This window comes from Hemitrygon akajei, chromosome 24 (assembly GCF_048418815.1).
Source record: "Hemitrygon akajei chromosome 24, sHemAka1.3, whole genome shotgun sequence".
Taxonomy (NCBI): Eukaryota; Metazoa; Chordata; class Chondrichthyes; order Myliobatiformes; family Dasyatidae; genus Hemitrygon; species Hemitrygon akajei.
The window spans coordinates 8,775,752-8,792,985 of NC_133147.1; the positions used below are offsets into that span (position 1 = coordinate 8,775,752).

The window sequence follows — 17,234 nt, forward strand, 5'->3', positions numbered from 1 at the left end:
ATAGGAAAGGTTTAGAGTGAAATGGAACAAGGCCATTAGACTATAAGATGTAAGAGCAGAATTAGGCCATTCAGCCCATCGGGTCTGCTCCACCATTCGATCATGGGTTGATTTATTTTCCCTCTCAGCCCCATTCTCCTGCCTTCTCCCCCTAACCTTTGATATCCCAACTACTCGAGAACCTGGCAACCTCTGCTTAAATATACCCACTGAACTCGGTCTCCACAGCCGCCTGTGGCAATGAATTCCACAGATTCACCACTCTCTGGCTAAAGAAATCCCCCCTCATCTCTGTTCTGTCCTTGTATTCTGAGCCACACACAAAATGCTGGAGGAACTCTGCAGGTCGGGCAGCCTCTATGGAAAAGAGTTAACAGTCGACGTTTCATGCCGAGACCATTCACCATGACTGTACTCTTTTCAGTAGATGCTGCCTGGCCTGCTGAGATCCCCCCAGCATCATGTGTGTGTGTTGCTCGGATTAACAGCATCAGCAGATTTTCTCTAGTTTGTGACGGGGCTGTATCTGTGTTGTTTAACCGTATGCTTGCTTGCTGCTGCTGGAGGAAGGAGGCTGTGCGTGATGGTCTTCCCCTCTGCCTCTCACCCACCCTCCCGAGGAAGGGCCCCTGTGTTTGAATGGTCCCCCTCTCCCCTGAGGCTGTCGGAGGTTGGTGCCGGAGCAAGGTTTAATCGATGCGGTTTGTGGATTGGACTGTTGTTCACATTATGTTTCTGGGTTCTCCTCACTCCTTTCTCTGTCGCGACTTTGAATTGGGGCGGCCCGCAGACGGTGAACCGAATGTGGACTCTTCGATTTTGTGATTTCCCTCGTTCTTTGCTGTTGCCGTTTGCGCGATTGGATTTTGCACGAGGGTGGGGTTAACGTTCTCATTGCCGTTTGCGCGATTGGATTTTGCACGAGGGTGGGGTTAACGTTCTCGTTGCCGTTTGCGCGACGTGTTTTTTGCGTGGGGTAGTTGATTTGTGGTTGCCCCGAGTGCCTTTTTTTTAAACATGGAGGGTGTTGACCTTCGTGACGCTGTCTGCGCCATTTACTTTTCTGATACATTTGAACCAATGATGTATGTCAAACATATCTTTGCGCGAGTTGGGGGGGGGGAGGTAAATGTTCCAGTGGGGGGAGGGTTGATGTTTCCTCTTTGAACAGGGACCATGGTGTTTCTTTGTTTCATGGCTGTCTGTGATGACGGCGAATCTCAGGGTTGTATCTTGCATACACACTTTGGCAATAAATGTGCTTTGGATCTTTGGACCGAAGGCTGTAGAAGATGCTTTGACAATGCTGATGAAAGCAGATGCAGGCTTTTAATTCCAAACTTTCATTTGTTGGTAAACGTTGGTGAGATTCAATTAGCGTTATTTTCACCTGTGCGTCAAAGCATGCCGTGAAATGCATTGTTTATATCAAATCAAATCAGCGAGGATAGTGCTGGGCAGCCCACAGTTCACTAACCTGAACCCGTACGTATTTCGACTGTGGTAGGAGCGCCTCGCTCGTACAGTTGAAGCTCCCGTCTGCGGGCCAAGCCACAGATAAAGAGTGAGGGAGTGCAGCGAAGTTCCATACCGGGTCTCGGCCTGACCCTGGTCACTGGCAGACTGGGTCCTCTGCATGGCAGAAGTCTTGCAGTATCTGTTGGAAGTAGATTGCAGCTGGGTGTCAGACAGCGAGGCTGAGTAACTTACTGGCATGCAGGCCAGGGGTCCCAAAATAGCTGAGGGTGAAATATCAACAGAAACGGCAGATAATCTGTGACTTCAGGGAGAGCAAGAGCAAAGAGGGCCCAGCTAAAATGGATTCTTAACTTTTCACAATCCACCTCATTGGATATCTCTGAGAGGGAGTTCTTTGTTATTGACCAACGGGCTACCTGGACTAGAGATCGCGTTTTATGAGGATGGGTTGCGAACTTAATTCTGCATTACATAAATCCATGCCTCCACTGCCAGGAGGGATGAATCCCACCACACATTACTGGCTTTACATCAAAGTGTCCGATTATAATTTAATACGAAGAAAATATTCGGCAGATGAAACAGAGACACTGTCTGCTGCATGAGCAAGAATTGGATGACAAAGCATTAAGATTAGATTCTTATAGTATCCCAACTCTGGGATGTCTGAACTTTTTGCAGTAGTGGGGTGAGTACAGTCCCGTGCAAAAATCTCAGGCACATATATATACAGCTCGGGAGCCTAAGACCTTTGCACGGTATTGTAGTAATTTTATGTATTGCACTGTACTGGTGCCACAAAAAATCAAATTTCATGATATATGTGAATGACGATAAACCTGATTCTAATATGGGTCTCTATTGTGGACTGAGAGTGGGAAGGGGGCAGGGAGAGGGGAATCATGGTTGGGAAGAGCGGAAAGGAGAGGGGAGGGAGTGGGAAGCATCAGAGAGACGTTCTGTAATGATCAGTAAACCGATCGTTTGGAAACAAATGACCTTTCCTGGTGTCTCAGGGCCGGGTGTGTCTGCACCCGCCCCTGGTACTCCTCCGCCACCTGACCCACACCCCTCCCCGGCGCTCCATCCTCACCATTCCCGACATCCTTTGCTCCCGCCAGATTTACAAACTTGCCTCCATTCCGCAATGACTGTGCAAAAGTCTTAGGCACCTTAGCTATATACTGTATATGTTCCTAAGAGTGTATCTATTTCTTATGTTAATTTGTAGTTTTATTTTGTGTAACATTGTCCCTCTGCTGCAAAACAGCAAATTTCACAGCTTATGTCATGGATAATAATCCTGATTCCAATTCAGATTATTCTTTAAAAAATGAAGTTATTCTATATAATCAATCATCAATATGTACCGTGTCATATGACATCATCATTATGTGCCGTGTTGTATAACGTGGGCGATAATGGTCTTTGGAATGGATTGCCAATGCCTTCTTCTGGGCAGTGTCTTTACAAGACGGGTGACCCCAGCCACTATCAATACTCTTCAGAGTCTGTCTTGCCTGGTGTCATAGGAACATAAGAAATAGGAGCAGGAGTCGGCCATCTTGCCCATTGAGCCTGCTCTGCCATTCAATAAGATCATGGCTGATCTGGTCATGGACTCATCTCCACCTACCTGTCTTTTCCCCCAAAACCGTTAATTTCCCTACCATGCAAAAGCTGAACTATGTCCATGGTCGCATAACCAGGACCTGTGATGTGCACCAGCCGCTCATATGACCATCCACCACCTGCTCCCATGGCTTCACGTGACCCTGATCAGGGGGCTAAGCAGGTGCTACACCTTGCCCAAGGGTGACCTGCAGGCTAACGGAGAGAAAGAGCACCTTACATCTCCTTTGGTAGAGACATATCTCCACCCTTCCACCTTAATGGTAGGGGTCCATGGTATTTTAAAGGTTGGGAAAGGTTTAGAGGGAGGTGGGCAAACAGGACTTGGTTAGATGGGGATTTCGGCTGGCATGGAGAAAATGGGCCGATGGGCCTGTTTCTGTGATTCCTTTTATGAAAGGCAAAGCAACTTCCAAAAGCAAAAACAAGCTATATTTTGCTGACATTCTGTGATCTGCAGGAAGGCTTAATGAAACTGACAATGTCTGATGTCCATAATGAGAAAGCGGTCATACTGCAGCAGCGGGGTTGCGACTGAAAGACTCGGCTTGCTGGCAAGGATATGACGCGCAGTAACCCAGAACAACGGGAATTTCCTCAGCAAGCGTCGGAATTCCCTTCCACAGTTCATTCGAGCTACAATCGTTAGATCTCTGAAATTGCAGAAGATCAAAGCACACAGGGAGTAAGCTGTAATATGAGCAGGAGAGTTGCAAGTGATGGAGAGGTACGACGGGATCGGGAGTGGGAAGAGTGAGCAATTTCAAGCTCCTGGGTGTCAGATCCTCTGAGGGTCTATCCTGGTCCCAACGTATCGATGTAGCTACGGAGAAGGCATGACAGTGGCAGTATTTGACTCGGAGTTTGAGGTGATTTGGTTTGTCAACAAAGACACTCGCAAATTTCTGCAGATGCACCGTGGAGAGCATTCTAACTGCCTGCATCACCGTCTGTATGGGGGGGTGGGGGGGGGGGGATTTACTGTACAGGATCCAAATAAGCTGCAGAAAGTTGTAAACTTAATCAGCTCCACCATGAGCACCAGCCTGCACAGTAACCAGGACATCTTCAAGGAGCGACGCCTTAAATAGGCGGCATCCATCACCCAGAACATGCCCTGTCCTCATTGCTATCTTCGTGAAGGAGGTACAGAAGCCTGAAGACACACACTCAATGATTCAGGAACAGCTTCTTCCCCTCTGCCACTGGATTTCTGAATGGATATTGAACCCATGAACACTACCTCACTAATTTTTTACTTCTATTGTTGCCCTACATTTAACTATTTAATATATATTATGTTTACTGTAATTATTTATGTATTGCATTGTACTGCTGCCGCAAAGATAACAAACTTCGTTGCCTGTGCCGGTGATATTAAACCTGATTCTGATTCTGAAGGCGGGATTTCTCCTGCTCCTATTTTGTCTATTCTTATGTAAACACTCGCAGGGGGTAACGGAGCTTTTAATTAAATGGCCGTGTCCCAAGGTGAGGATCACAGAGAGCTGGATCTCTCACTAAGCTCGAATCCTCTCACGGCTGATTAATCTTCCCGCGGAATCTTATCCCACGCCAAATGGAAACTCCAGGTGCGTCGACGATGCTGAATCGCAAACTCAGTGGCTGAGCGGGGATTGAACTCTGAAATAACGACCTGACTTCAAAGGATCCAAAGGACATTTATTATCAAAGTTTTTCCGCAGTATGCAGCCCTGAGATTCGCCTCCCTCACAGACAGCCTCGAAGAAAAGCATCAAACCCCTCCCCAAGTGCAAAAGAAATTTTGCATAACCAGCAACAAGAACATCAAACCCCACCCCCATGAAAAAAAACAAATTGGGTCAATGTAAACAAGTAAGAACACGTGGAAAGGCAGATGGTAAGTGTGAAGTGTTGGGGGTGTCTCGCGTGTGTCCCTGCACTGCTGGCATGCCCACAACTTATTAACCCTAACCATACGTCTCGAATAGAACTGTATTGTCATTGGTCAAGGCAGCGAGATCACGGTGCTACCCCAGGCAGTGCAAAACAGATATTTATAATGCATTGGTACAGCTTAATTAGAAAATAATCCCATACTTACATGCAACAAATGACTTTGACAGTCCGTGTCACTCGAAGGCCATTGGTAAGCCGGGGTGTCGCATTATTCAGCTGCACAACAGCCCTCGGGAAGAAGCTGTTTTTCAGTCTTACTGTCTTGGCCAAGATGTCTCTGTATCTCCTACCAGATGGCAGGAGATTGGACAGACCGTGTCCAGGATGGGATGGGTCATTAATGATTTTATGAACGTGCCGTAGGCATTGAGAGTTGTAGATCTATAAACTCTATAGAAATAGATCTATACAATCTATAGTTGTAGATCTATAGAATGTGGAAATCCACATGGTCACAGGGAGAACGTACAAACTCTTCACAGACAGTGCTAGGCTCCAAAGCCCAGTTGCTGATCGCTGGTGCTACCAAACTGCACCTGGCACTTGATTTTTACAAAATACAGAGAAATCACAAGCCTTTGGCAAAACTTCCCATCAGTCCAAAGTTCAATGACAAGTCGTCAGGATTGTTGAAGGAGATTGGCTGAACTATCAACCTGGTAAGTAAAGTGTCCCAGTCAGCCTGCCTCCTGTTACCCCACCCCTACAGGTTGACTATGATCCATACGCATCTATTGGAAGGACCATCTGCTTCAATGGGTGACGGGGTGGAGATACGTCTCTACCAAAGGAGGTGTAAGATGCTCCTTCCCTCTGCTAGCCTGCAGGTCACCCTTGGACAAGGTGTAGCACCTGCTTAGCCCCCGATCAGGGTCACGTGAAGCCATGGGAGCAGGTGGTGGATGGTTGTATGAGCAGCTGGTGCACATCACAAGTCCTGGTTATGCGACCACTGACACCAGGCAGACAATCTCTGAAGAGTATTGATAATGGCTGGGGTCACCCGTCTTGTAAAGACACTGCCCAGAAGAAGGCAATGGCAAACTACTTCTGTAGAAAAATTTGCCAAGAACAATCATGGTCAAGGAAAGACTGTGATCACCCACGTCATATGACACGGCACTTAACGAACAATCCGCTCCAAATGTGCTGCCTCTGTCCAAATCCAGCCTATTCTTCAATACCATAGAACATAGAACTGTACAGCACAGTACAGCACCTTCGGCCCATAATATGGTGCCCACCTTTTAACCTACTCACCCTCACCCTTTCGTCTCACATAGCCCTTCACTTTTCATTCATCTATGTGCTGAGGATTTTTTAAATGTCCCTAATCTATCTGATAGATATTCAATGCACCTACCACTCTCTGTGTAAATAAACCTACCTGACCTCCCCCTCATACTTTCCTCCAATCACCTTAAAATTATACCCTTTGTGTTATCATTTCCACCCTTGGAAAAAAGTCTCTGGCTGTTCACTCTATCATCTTGTACACCTCCATCAAGTCACCTCTCATCCTCCTTCACTCCAAAGAGGAAAGCCCGAGATCTCCCAACCTTTCCTCATAAGACACGCTCTCTAGTCCAGACAGCATCCTGGTAAATCTCCTCTGCACCCTCTCTAAAGCTTACACTTCCTTCCTACAATGAGGTGACCAGAACTGAACACAATACTCCGTGTGTGGTCTAACCATACTTCACAACATATTGACTCGGTTCACATTCGGTCAGATTGTACCTGGGATTTGAAAATAGGCAGCTGATTCTCACAGAGTTATGAACATACTGTGTTATTTTTGTGTAATCAAGAACTTCAGTTCCCAGTGGGCACTGTGGGCAGTTCTCCTGGAACTGGAAACTTTGATGATGAGCTGATCGCACACGCTCAGTAATAAAATGTTCTAGCGTTTACCTATGCCAAGTTTGCCTTTAATAAGAACTAACTTAACACGTAAAACATCAGGACCCGTGGAATTTCTCTGTTCGCTGTGAATGCGATGTGCAGTGTGTCGGTTTTTGGAAACAGCTTGTGTTATTGAGGTGTACTCAAGCTACGGCCTAACTGGAGTTTTATAATCAACGGCAAATGAAGATTATGAAGAGCTGAAGAAGCAGAACACAGAAAGGCTCAGAACTGATCCGGCTGCGTGTGTGTGTCTTTTTCAAAGATCTATTTATTTATTTTTCTGCGGTGCGTGCAAGAAAATGAAGGGTTGTGCACTTTGAACTTTGATCTGCACAGCATTCTATTTGGAGGCTCAAACACAAGGTCTTCAAGGTCGGCCTTCCTGAAGGAGACGTAGCAGTGTATGAACATCAAGAAGAACTGCAGAAGCAGAGAATGGAGATCAGTCAGCAGATCGGAAACCGCGTTTGTGTTTCCGATCAGAGACTCTTCCTCACCGCAGACTGTTCCTTCCGGAAAGTCCTATTCTGGACCTTTAGTGGTACTGTAATGTGACTTGATTCTCATAGACCTCGTACCTCTGAGTGATGGAAAAATAGAACACAACAAAATACTCCATAAATAGCAATATGTTAACTCGAGATTCTGCAGAAGCTGGAAATCTTCAACAACACGGAGTGCTGGAGGACCTCAGCAAGTCAGGCAGCTTCTGTGGAGCAGATAAACTGATGAAGGATCTCAGCCTAAAATCGGAAAAACATGGTTGGTTCTTGCAAATCCATTTCAGATCTCAAGGTGCTTCAGAATGACTGCAAGTCTTTCACTAACTCCACCAAGGCTCACATGACCTAGACGCCTGCCAACTGGGCTTGGACTGAAATAGGTTGTTGCGGCTCCCTTGCACATCAGAAAACTGAGCACGGCTGAGGTAGAAATAAAAGTATCGCCATTGCCTTTGAACAGCAGGTTTACCTAAACTTTCATTTATAATACAGAACGGATTGGGCCGTTCTGGCTCTTCGAGCCGCCCTGTTCAGCAATCCCCCGATTTAACCCCTGCCTTAAACACAGGGCAATTTACACTGACTAATTAACCTACCAACCAGTACATCTTTGGACCGTGGGAGGAAGCCGGAGCACCCGGAGGAAACCCACGTGCACGGGGAGAACATACAAACTCCTTACAGGCAGCAGCGGGAATTGAACCCGGATTGCGGGTACTGTAAAGCGTTGTGCTAACTGTGGTGCCCCGATGCACTGCAATGTAAATCATTTGTCTTATAATTTGGACTTCTGAATGACTGGAGAGACAACACACAGCAGAAATACTCTACGTAGCAAAAGTTTATCACCAGAGATTCTGCAGATGCTGGAAATTTTGAAGAACACACACACAGAGTGCAGGAGGACCTCAGCAAGCTGGACAGCATCTTCGAGGCCTCTGTCGGTCAGGGTCGGCCATGGACGTTGCATCCTAGCTGTCTAGATACACAAGTCAGGGCAGTACGATATGGAGAGCAAGCTGTTGCCCACGTAGCAGACTCCCCCCTCCCCACGCAGCTGATGAACACAAAGGAACGGCAGAGACAGATACGGTTTGGCACCCCCGTCATGTTGTAGGAGTTGTCGGTCAGCGTTGAACTCAACGTAGGACTGCCTTAGGGGCTACAGCTTCGGAATTTTCTCTCAGGGTTTACTCCCGAAGCCTTCCCCATCAGTGGGGGTAGCCACAAGGCAGCGGGGGTTTGAGATCAGAGTTTTCCTTCTCCTAGCTGAGCTGCCAACCACGGCTAACAAGCCCCATCTGCCCAAAACTACCGGTTTTAAGGCACCAGTAACCTGCCCTTGCCCCTTCTTAGTAGAAACAGTTCTGCTGGGCTTAGTAGCTAAGCCACACATGAAGACCAGGAGCTGGACTTGGTTGTCAGAGGTTGTTTGAGGTACACACCATTGGGAGCATTTAATAGGTCGTGGGAGCTTGTGTCAAGTACCACGCCTGTTGAAAACAACCTTAAGGAACCAAGGCAGCATCTATGGGTGGGAATAAACTGCTGAAGGGTCTTGGCCTGAAAAACAGAAATACATTAGGTTCTTGCAAATCCTTTTCAGACCTCCAGATGCTTCAGAAAGACTGTCTCTGCCAATAACTGTGTAGCTTCAGTCTCCTATGCTGCCGTTTTAAACTGAAACCCACGGAGCAGAGGCTGAGCTAATTCGGCCTGATGGCAGCCACCTGGGCCAGCCGTGGGACGGGACAGGAGTCGGTGTGTGGTCAGGAAGCTGTCTACATGTATCAGCTGAGAAGAGGGCAGCCTCACCTCACCGAAAGCAGCCGCGGAGGTTGACTCAGACAGGATAAAAGTGACTGAAAGAGGAAAGTGTCAGACAGAAACAATCTCTCCGCACGTTTCCCCTCCGTGCAGCTCTCTGTGGGAGCAACAGTCACTGAATTTATTATCTCCGAACACGGAGCATAATTTTACATACATTGTATTCCTGCTCTTGCAGCTTTATAGACGGAGAGCTGAGCAAGAAATGTCTGCTATCCAAATCGTTAGCTCACAATACGGAGGGAGAACACACCAAGTACTGGGGAAGCTCAGCACGTCAGGCAGAGAGGAAGAAATGGTTGATGTTTTGGGCCGAGATCCTGGAAAGGAAAGGGGGAAGAGAACAGGGCAAGAAGGTTGGGGTGAGAGGTAGGAGTTTAAGCTGGGAGGAGATTGGTGAGACAGGGTGAGGGGGAAGATAGGTGAGAATGGGAGGGGAGGTAAATTACAAAGCTGAGAGGTGATCGGTGAGACAATCTGCAGATGCAGGAAACCCAGGGCTCACACACAGAATGCTGGAGGAGCTCAGCAGGTCAGGCAGCATCTTTGGAAATGAATAGACAGTCGACGTTTCGGGCCGAGACCCTTCATCAGGACCTGAGACAAAAAAGATGAGGAGTCAGAGTTAGAAGGTGGGGTTGGGGGTGGGGGGAGAAGAAGAAACACACGGTGAAAGGTGCTACCAGGATGGGGGAGGGGTGAAGTAAAGAGCTGGGAAGTTGATTGATGAAAGAGATACAGAACTGGAGAAGGGGGAGTCTGATAGGAGAGGACAGAAGGCCATGGAAGAAAGAAAAGGGGGGAGGAACACCTGAGGGAAGCGAGGGGCGGGCAAGGAGATAAGTGAGAGAGGGAGAAGGGAATGGTGAAGTGGGGGGGGGGGCTCTAGCAGAAGTTTGAGAAATCGATGTTCATGCCATCAGGTTGGAGGCTACCCAGATGGAGTATAAGGTGTTGCTCCTCCATCCTGACTGTGGCCTCATCGTACCAGTAGAGGAGGCCGTGGATTGACATGTTGGAATGGGAATGGGAAGTAGAATTAAAATGGGTGGCCACTCGGAGATCCTGCTTTTTCTGGCGGATGGAGCATAGATGCTCGGCGAAGTGGTCTCCCAATCTACGTCAGGTCTCACCGATATACAGGAGGCCACACCAGGAGCACCGGACACAGTAGATGACCCCAACAGGCTCACAGGTGAAGTGTCACTTCACCTGGAAGGACTGTTTGGGGCCCTGAATGGTAGTGAGGGAGGAGGTGTAGGGGCAGGTGAAGCACTTGTTCTGAGGCTGTGCCCTCAGATTCTGCCCTTTCCTACTAACAGAAACATCCTCTCCATGTCCACTCTATCCAGGCCTTTTGGTATCCAGTAGGTTTCAATGAGATACCCCCTCATCTTTTTGAACCCATTGAGTGCAACCTCCTCTAAAGCCTCTCCAGGGCCAGCATATCTTTCATAGCCATTCATGTCCACAAGCAAGAGGGATGAGGGCTTCAGTCCCTCCTTCCCTTTTGGGCAGAGGAACTTCCAGTCTCCGCTGTGTCAAAGGAAGTAACACCAGCATCTCTGTCCGCTCTTTAGAACTTAGACCACAGAGTGCAACAGCACAGAACAGGCCCTTCGGCCCACAGTGTGGTGCCCACCTACTTGAAGATCAATCTAAACCCTCCCTCCCACTAGGCCCTCCATTTTCCCCTCATACTTGTGCCTGCCTAAGAGAGTGCTGTGCTTTCCTGATGCTTCTGACAAAGGTGAACTGACAGATGAATTAATTAAATTCAGCGAGAAGCTGCCGCCTGTGACTCGATGAACTGCAGTGATGAGTCACAGAACAAACCTGCTTTGAGCTCTGCCTTTTGATGCTTACAACTGCCACAAATTGAAGATCCTTTACACTATGATAAGGACATCAGAACGGGGAAGAAATGTGACCGTGGAATGATTACTGGTGCCAGATGGGGTGGTTTGAGGATCTCAGAAACTGCTGATTCCCCTGGTATTTTCAAGGCTACAATCTCTCGAGTTTACAGAGAATGGTGTGAACAACAAAAATAATCCAGTGAGCAGCAGTTCTGTGGGGGAATCGCCTTGTTAATGAGAGAGGTCAGAGGAGAATGGCCTGACCAGTTCAGTCTGACAGGAAGGCGACAGTAACTGAAATAAGCACGCCTGACAACAGTGGCGTGCAGAAGAGCTTCTCTGAACACTCAGCTCTTTGAAGCTTGAGGTGAATGGACCACAGCAGCAGAAGACCACAAATATCCTCAGTGGCCACTTTATTAGAGACGGGAGGTCCCTTATAGCGTGGCCGCGAGATTCATTTTAAGCATTTGTATGCTCTGCAAGTTTCTGTACCTGTCATTGGAAGGATAGGCTTGGGGGTGGGGTCCTTCACCACATGGGTGAGGTACCCAGGGAAGACAGTATTAAAAAGTCATCAGTTAACAAGAACTAAGATCAGACTTTTTAACACATCAGCAATGCTGGCAGAATGCTGAAAGCACGTACCAGCAGGCTGAAGGACAGCTTCTAGCCCATAGAACAGTCCCCTTGTACAACAAAATGGACTCTTGCTCTCACAGTCTACCTTTCACCTTGTTGTTTGCCTGCACTGCAATTTCCCTGAAACTGTAACACCCTGTTACTGTTTTCCCTTGTGCACAGATGTGATGAGGTTTTGTTGATTTGTTGAGGTAGAGCATGGTGAATCGGGCTGTCACTGGGTATATTGAAGGCCGAGGTTGGTAGGTTCCTGATTAGTCAGGGCGTGAAGCGATATGGGGAGAAGGCAAGGTAGAGGAAAAATTGAATTGAATTGAACTGAATTGACTTTATTTCTTACATCCTTCACATAGATGAGGAGTAAAAATCTTTATGTTATGTCTCCATCTAAATGTGCAACGTGCAATTATAGTAATTTATAATAATTTATAATAAATATTACAGTCAATGTAATACAGAATACACTAAAATCAGTATAAGTTAATCAGTCTGATGGCCTGGTGGAAGAAGCTGTCCTGGAGCCTGTTGGTCCTGGCTTTTATGCTGCGGTACCATTTCCCTGATGGTAGCAGCTGGAATAGATCGTGTTTGGGGTGACTCGGGTGTCCAATGATCCTATGGGCCCTTTTTACACACCTGTCTATGTAAATGTCCTGAATCATAGGAAGTTCACAACTACAGATGCACTGGGCTGTCCGCACCATTCTCTGCAGAGTCCTGTTATGAGGGAAGTACATTGAGGGAAGTACAGTTCCCATACTAGGCAGTGATGCAGCCAGTCAGGATGCTCTCAATTGTGCCCCTGTAGAAAGTTCTTAGGATGTGGGGACCCATACCAAACTTTCTCAACCGTCTGAGGTGAAAGAGGTGCTGCTGTGCCTTTTTCACCACACAGCTGGTGTGTACAGACCACGTGAGATCCTCTGTGATGTGGATGCTGAGGAACTTGAAGCTGTTTACCCTCTCAATCCCAGATCCATTGATGTCAATAGGGGTTAGCCCGTCTCCATTCCTCCTGTAATCCACAACCAGCTCCTTTGTTTTTGCAACATTGAGGGAGAGGTAGTTTTCTTGACACCACTGTGTGTGTCAGAGAGATTACTTCTTTCCTGTAGGCCACCTCGTTATTGTTTGAGATAAGGTCAATCAATGCAGTGTCGTCGGTAAATTTAATTAGCATATTGGAGCTGTGGGTTCAGCCATGTTGAAATAGATCAGCCATGATGAAATGACAGAGCAGACTCGATGGGCCAAATGTCCTAATTCTTAGATTATAAAACTCCTATATCAGGTTTTATAATCTACAAGGCCCTTCCATCCCATTAACCCCCCGATTTAACCCTAGTCTAATCACAGGACAATTTACAGAGAATCTGCAGCATTGTGCACCACGTACACTCACCGATTCAATGAGTTTCTGTTTTAAGAAGAGGGATTACATCAGGAGTACAATTCAGTTGGTGAAGAGTTCACCAAGGTTTCTAATGTTGTATTCAACTGGAGTATTGCTGTCCAATAACAGTGCTGCAGCATTCCACTATAGCATAGATAAAGGCCCTTTGGCCCATCCAGTCAATGCTGATCTGTTATTCTGCCTAGTCCCATCAACCTGAACATAGTCTTCCACCATACTCTCATCTACCTAACAACTTCTCTCTTAAATGTTCAAATCGACCCCACATCTACCACTAACTTTGTTTAGTGTGTTACTTTGAGTTTAAGATGTCAAATGATAACCAAACTTATTTCTTATTCTCATCTCCTCTCTTCTTCTGTTCTTTACCACCTCCCCCACCCCCACTGAGTTCCCACCTCTAAAACTGAGCCATTCCTTCCACTGGGGGTGGAGGGTGTCAGGATTAGAATGGGGTTAATTTTGCAGAATCCTTAACCTTGTACCTGATACTATATAAAAAGATGCAAGCCATTTCCTCGTTTTGTTGATGTAGCAAGGTCTCGCTGCAGGGTTGGATGTAATGTTTCAGTATCTGTAGCCAACAACCGCGAACGATAATGGTAAAGGTATGGCCCTGTTCTCACAGTGAAGAGTTTGTCTTTGAAACAAGCTGTAGAGGTCAACAGCACAGAAATGGGATTTCAGCCCAACTTGATCCAAAGTCTTTTGTATGCTAAAGTCAGAATCAGAATCAGGTTTAATATCACCAGCATATATCGTGAAATTTGTTGTCTTTGCTGCAGCAATACATGATAATAGAAAAAAACGTGAATTTCACTATATTAGTTAAATTTAAAATGTAGTGCAAAAAAAAAACAAAGTAGTGAGGTGGTGTTCATGGGTTCAATGTCCATTCAGAAATCGGATGGCAGAGGGGAAGAAGCTGTTCCTGAATCACTGAGTGTGTGTCTACAGGCTCCTGTACCTCCTCCCTGATGGTAGTAATGAGAAGAGGGGTCTTCAGGCTCCTGTACCTCCTCCCTGATGGTAGTAATGAGAAGAGGGGTCTTCAGGCTCCTGTACCTCCTCCCTGATGGTAGTAATGAGAAGAGGGGTCTTCAGGCTCCTGTACCTCCTCCCTGATGGTAGTAATGAGAAGAGGGGTCTTCAGGCACCTGTACCCCCTCCCTGGTGGCAGCAATGAGAACAAGGCATGTCCCGGGTGATGGGTGTCCTTAATGAGGCATCTCTCCTTGAAGATGGCCTGGACACTCTACAGGCCAGTGCCCGTGATGGAGCTGATGGAGTTTACAATTCTCCGAAGATGATTTCAATCCTGTGCAGTTGCCCCACCACTCCCATTCCAGATGGTGATGCAGCTAGTTAGAGTGTTCTCCACAGTACATCTGTAGAAATTTGTGAGTGCTTTTGGTGACAAACCAAATCTCCTCCTCAAAATCCCGGTGAAATATAGCCACTGCTGTGCCTTTTTCATAACTGCATTGATATGTACCCACACCTACTATTTCTTTCTGGTCAAACAGTCAGAAGTGAAGAGAGTGAGCAATTCCAAGTTCCTGGGTGTCAACATCTCTGAGGATTTAACCTGGCCCCAACATATCGATGCTGCTTCAGATGAATTCAAGTGATGAGGGGGAATTTCTTTAGTCAGAGAGCGGTGAATCTGTGGGATTCATTGCCACAGGCAGCTGCGGACGTCAAGTCACTGGCCATGATTAAAATGCAGGCTGATAAGTTGTTGATTAATAGGATACGGGGAGAAGGCAGGAGACTGAACTGGAGAGGAAAAGAATATCAGCCATGATGAAACGGAGGAGTTCTATGTTTCTGCCTGTGCCCGTAACCCTCGACACCCTTCCCCTCATGACTCACCGTCCAAAAATCTGATCAATACTTGGTGTTTGGTTTTCAAGCTAGTCTGTGGCACATCTGAGGTTGTGTCGGGGATGGAACGAATTGTACAACCTCCGGCTCAGCTTGAGTTTGGATTGGCTGCTGTGGGGTTTAGTTTGAGTCTTTAAGTGTACATCCACTTTAAGAGAAGAGGAAGCACGTTAAAGTTAGTCATTCACGGTAGGAAGTCCAACGGTCTTACGGACATTAACATCTCATGACCTCTCTCCTTTTCTCTTCAACAGACGTCCAGATAATGGGCTGCGTGCATTGTAAAGAGAAGGGAACTACAAAATCCCAAACCGACGACACCGATGGATTCTTCAACCAAAACGCAAACCCACGCTACGGGCCAGACCCAACCAATCAGGTGCAGAGTGCCGTCTTCACCAGGATCCCGGACTTCAACAGCTTCCATGAGAACACCAGCGCCGCCCTCAGCCCGTTCGGGGGCTCGGTCGGATACTCAACCAGTTCGCTGCCCACCAGAGGAGGTGGGGTGCCAGGTAAGAAAGATTCTTTGGTCATTCTCACCATTCGGGTGGTTCAAATTACGGCTTCAAAGGGACTTATGAAATAGGAGATGTCCCCTTCGAGCCCTCTTGCCTGCTCCGCCATTCAACAGGACCAGGGCTTGCCTGATCTTGACTCCCGCCTGTTTGAAGGCTGCCCCCAGCACATCCTCGGACTGTGTTGGTCGTTGACTCAGACGCGGCATTTTACCGTATACTTTGATGTACGTGTGACAAAGAAAGCCGATCTGATCTAGTATGAGGGGTGTGGATAGGGTAAATGCAAGCAGGCTTTTTCCACTGAGGTCGGGTGGGACCACAACCACAGGTCATGGGTTAAGGGTGAAAGGTGAAAAGTTTAAGTGGAAGTTGAGAGGAAACTTCTTCACTCAGAGGGAGGTGAGGGTGTGGAACGAGCTGCCAGCGCAAGTGGTGCATGTCAGCTCGATTTCAACGTTTAAGAGAAGTTTGGATAGGGACATGGATGGGAGGGATATGGAGGGCTATGGTCCTGGTGTGGGTTGACGTGAGTAGGCAGTTTAAATGGTTCAGCACAGACTAGATGGGCCAAAAGGCCTGTTTCTGTGCTATATGATTCTATGACCTTATTTAATAATTTAGCTACCCAGTCTCTTTGTAGCAGGGAACTCAACCTTCATCTCCATCTTACAAAAAGGACGCTTACAGTCAAACTAGACACCAGCTAGACTCCCCAACAAGGTGAACATCTTCTCGGCCTCCACTCTCTCACATCTCCTCGGTTCAGTTTCAGTAAGGTCACCTTTTATTCTACCGTACCGGTCCTTTCCCAGTTGAGCCTTGGGAGCACCTGAGTAGTTCCGTTTCCTCTCTCCCCTTCAGAAAACTCACCACCCCAGCATGAACTCTGTCAGAAGGCGAACAGTTGGACATTGAATGGCCCCTTCTGGCCCTTCCTCTACCTCAGCACGATTGCCTCCACCCCTACCCTCGTCTCGAGGCTGCGTGGGTTTGCCACTCGGAGAGTTGCTTTCCCACAGCTGCAGAGGGCTGGGTCCAATGCCAACCTGGGTGCTCAGGTGTGGTGAATTCCCGTTCTCCCTGCTGGGTCACCTCCCGGGTGCTCTGGTGTGGTGAATTCCCATTCTCCCTGCTGGGTCACCTCCCGGGTGCTCTGGTGTGGTGAATTCCCGTTCTCCCTGCTGGGTCACCTCCCGGGTGCTCTGGTGTGGTGAATTCCCGTTCTCCCTGCTGGGTCACCTCCCGGGTGCTCTGGTGTGGTGAATTCCTGTTCTCCCTGCTGGGTCACCTCCCGGGTGCTCTGGTGTGGTGAATTCCCGTTCTCCCTGCTGGGTCACCTCCCGGGTGCTCAGGTTGATGGGCTGATTGGCCTCTATAAATTCCCCCTGTTGGGTAGGTGCGTGGTGGAATCTGGAAGAGGGGGCAGTTGGTGGGGAGAATAAAATGAGATTAGTTGTCGATGGTTGGCGCAGATTTGATGGGCTGAATGGCCGGTTTCCGTTCTGTCGGACTCTGGTTGCCAAAACCCTGATCTGTACACTCATGGCCTCCAGGCTAAACGGCTGCAGAAGAATTCTGCCTCCTTTCACCTGCCCCGTTCCCCCCCCCCGCCCCCCCCCCG

At 47.7% G+C, this 17,234-nt stretch overlaps 1 protein-coding gene across 7 annotated transcripts in view; it reads left to right on the forward strand.

Annotated features, from left to right (window-relative positions):
- The window catches only part of LOC140715853 (tyrosine-protein kinase Fyn-like), a 269,606-nt gene that overhangs the window by 197,624 nt on the left and 54,748 nt on the right, over positions 1-17,234 (forward strand). For all 7 annotated transcript variants that reach the window (XM_073028301.1, XM_073028300.1, XM_073028303.1 and 4 more), the window contains one exon: positions 15,347-15,607. In XM_073028301.1, coding sequence (XP_072884402.1) covers positions 15,358-15,607 — 250 coding nt within the window. In that variant the 5' untranslated portion in view covers positions 15,347-15,357. The remainder of the gene's footprint in view (positions 1-15,346; positions 15,608-17,234) is intronic.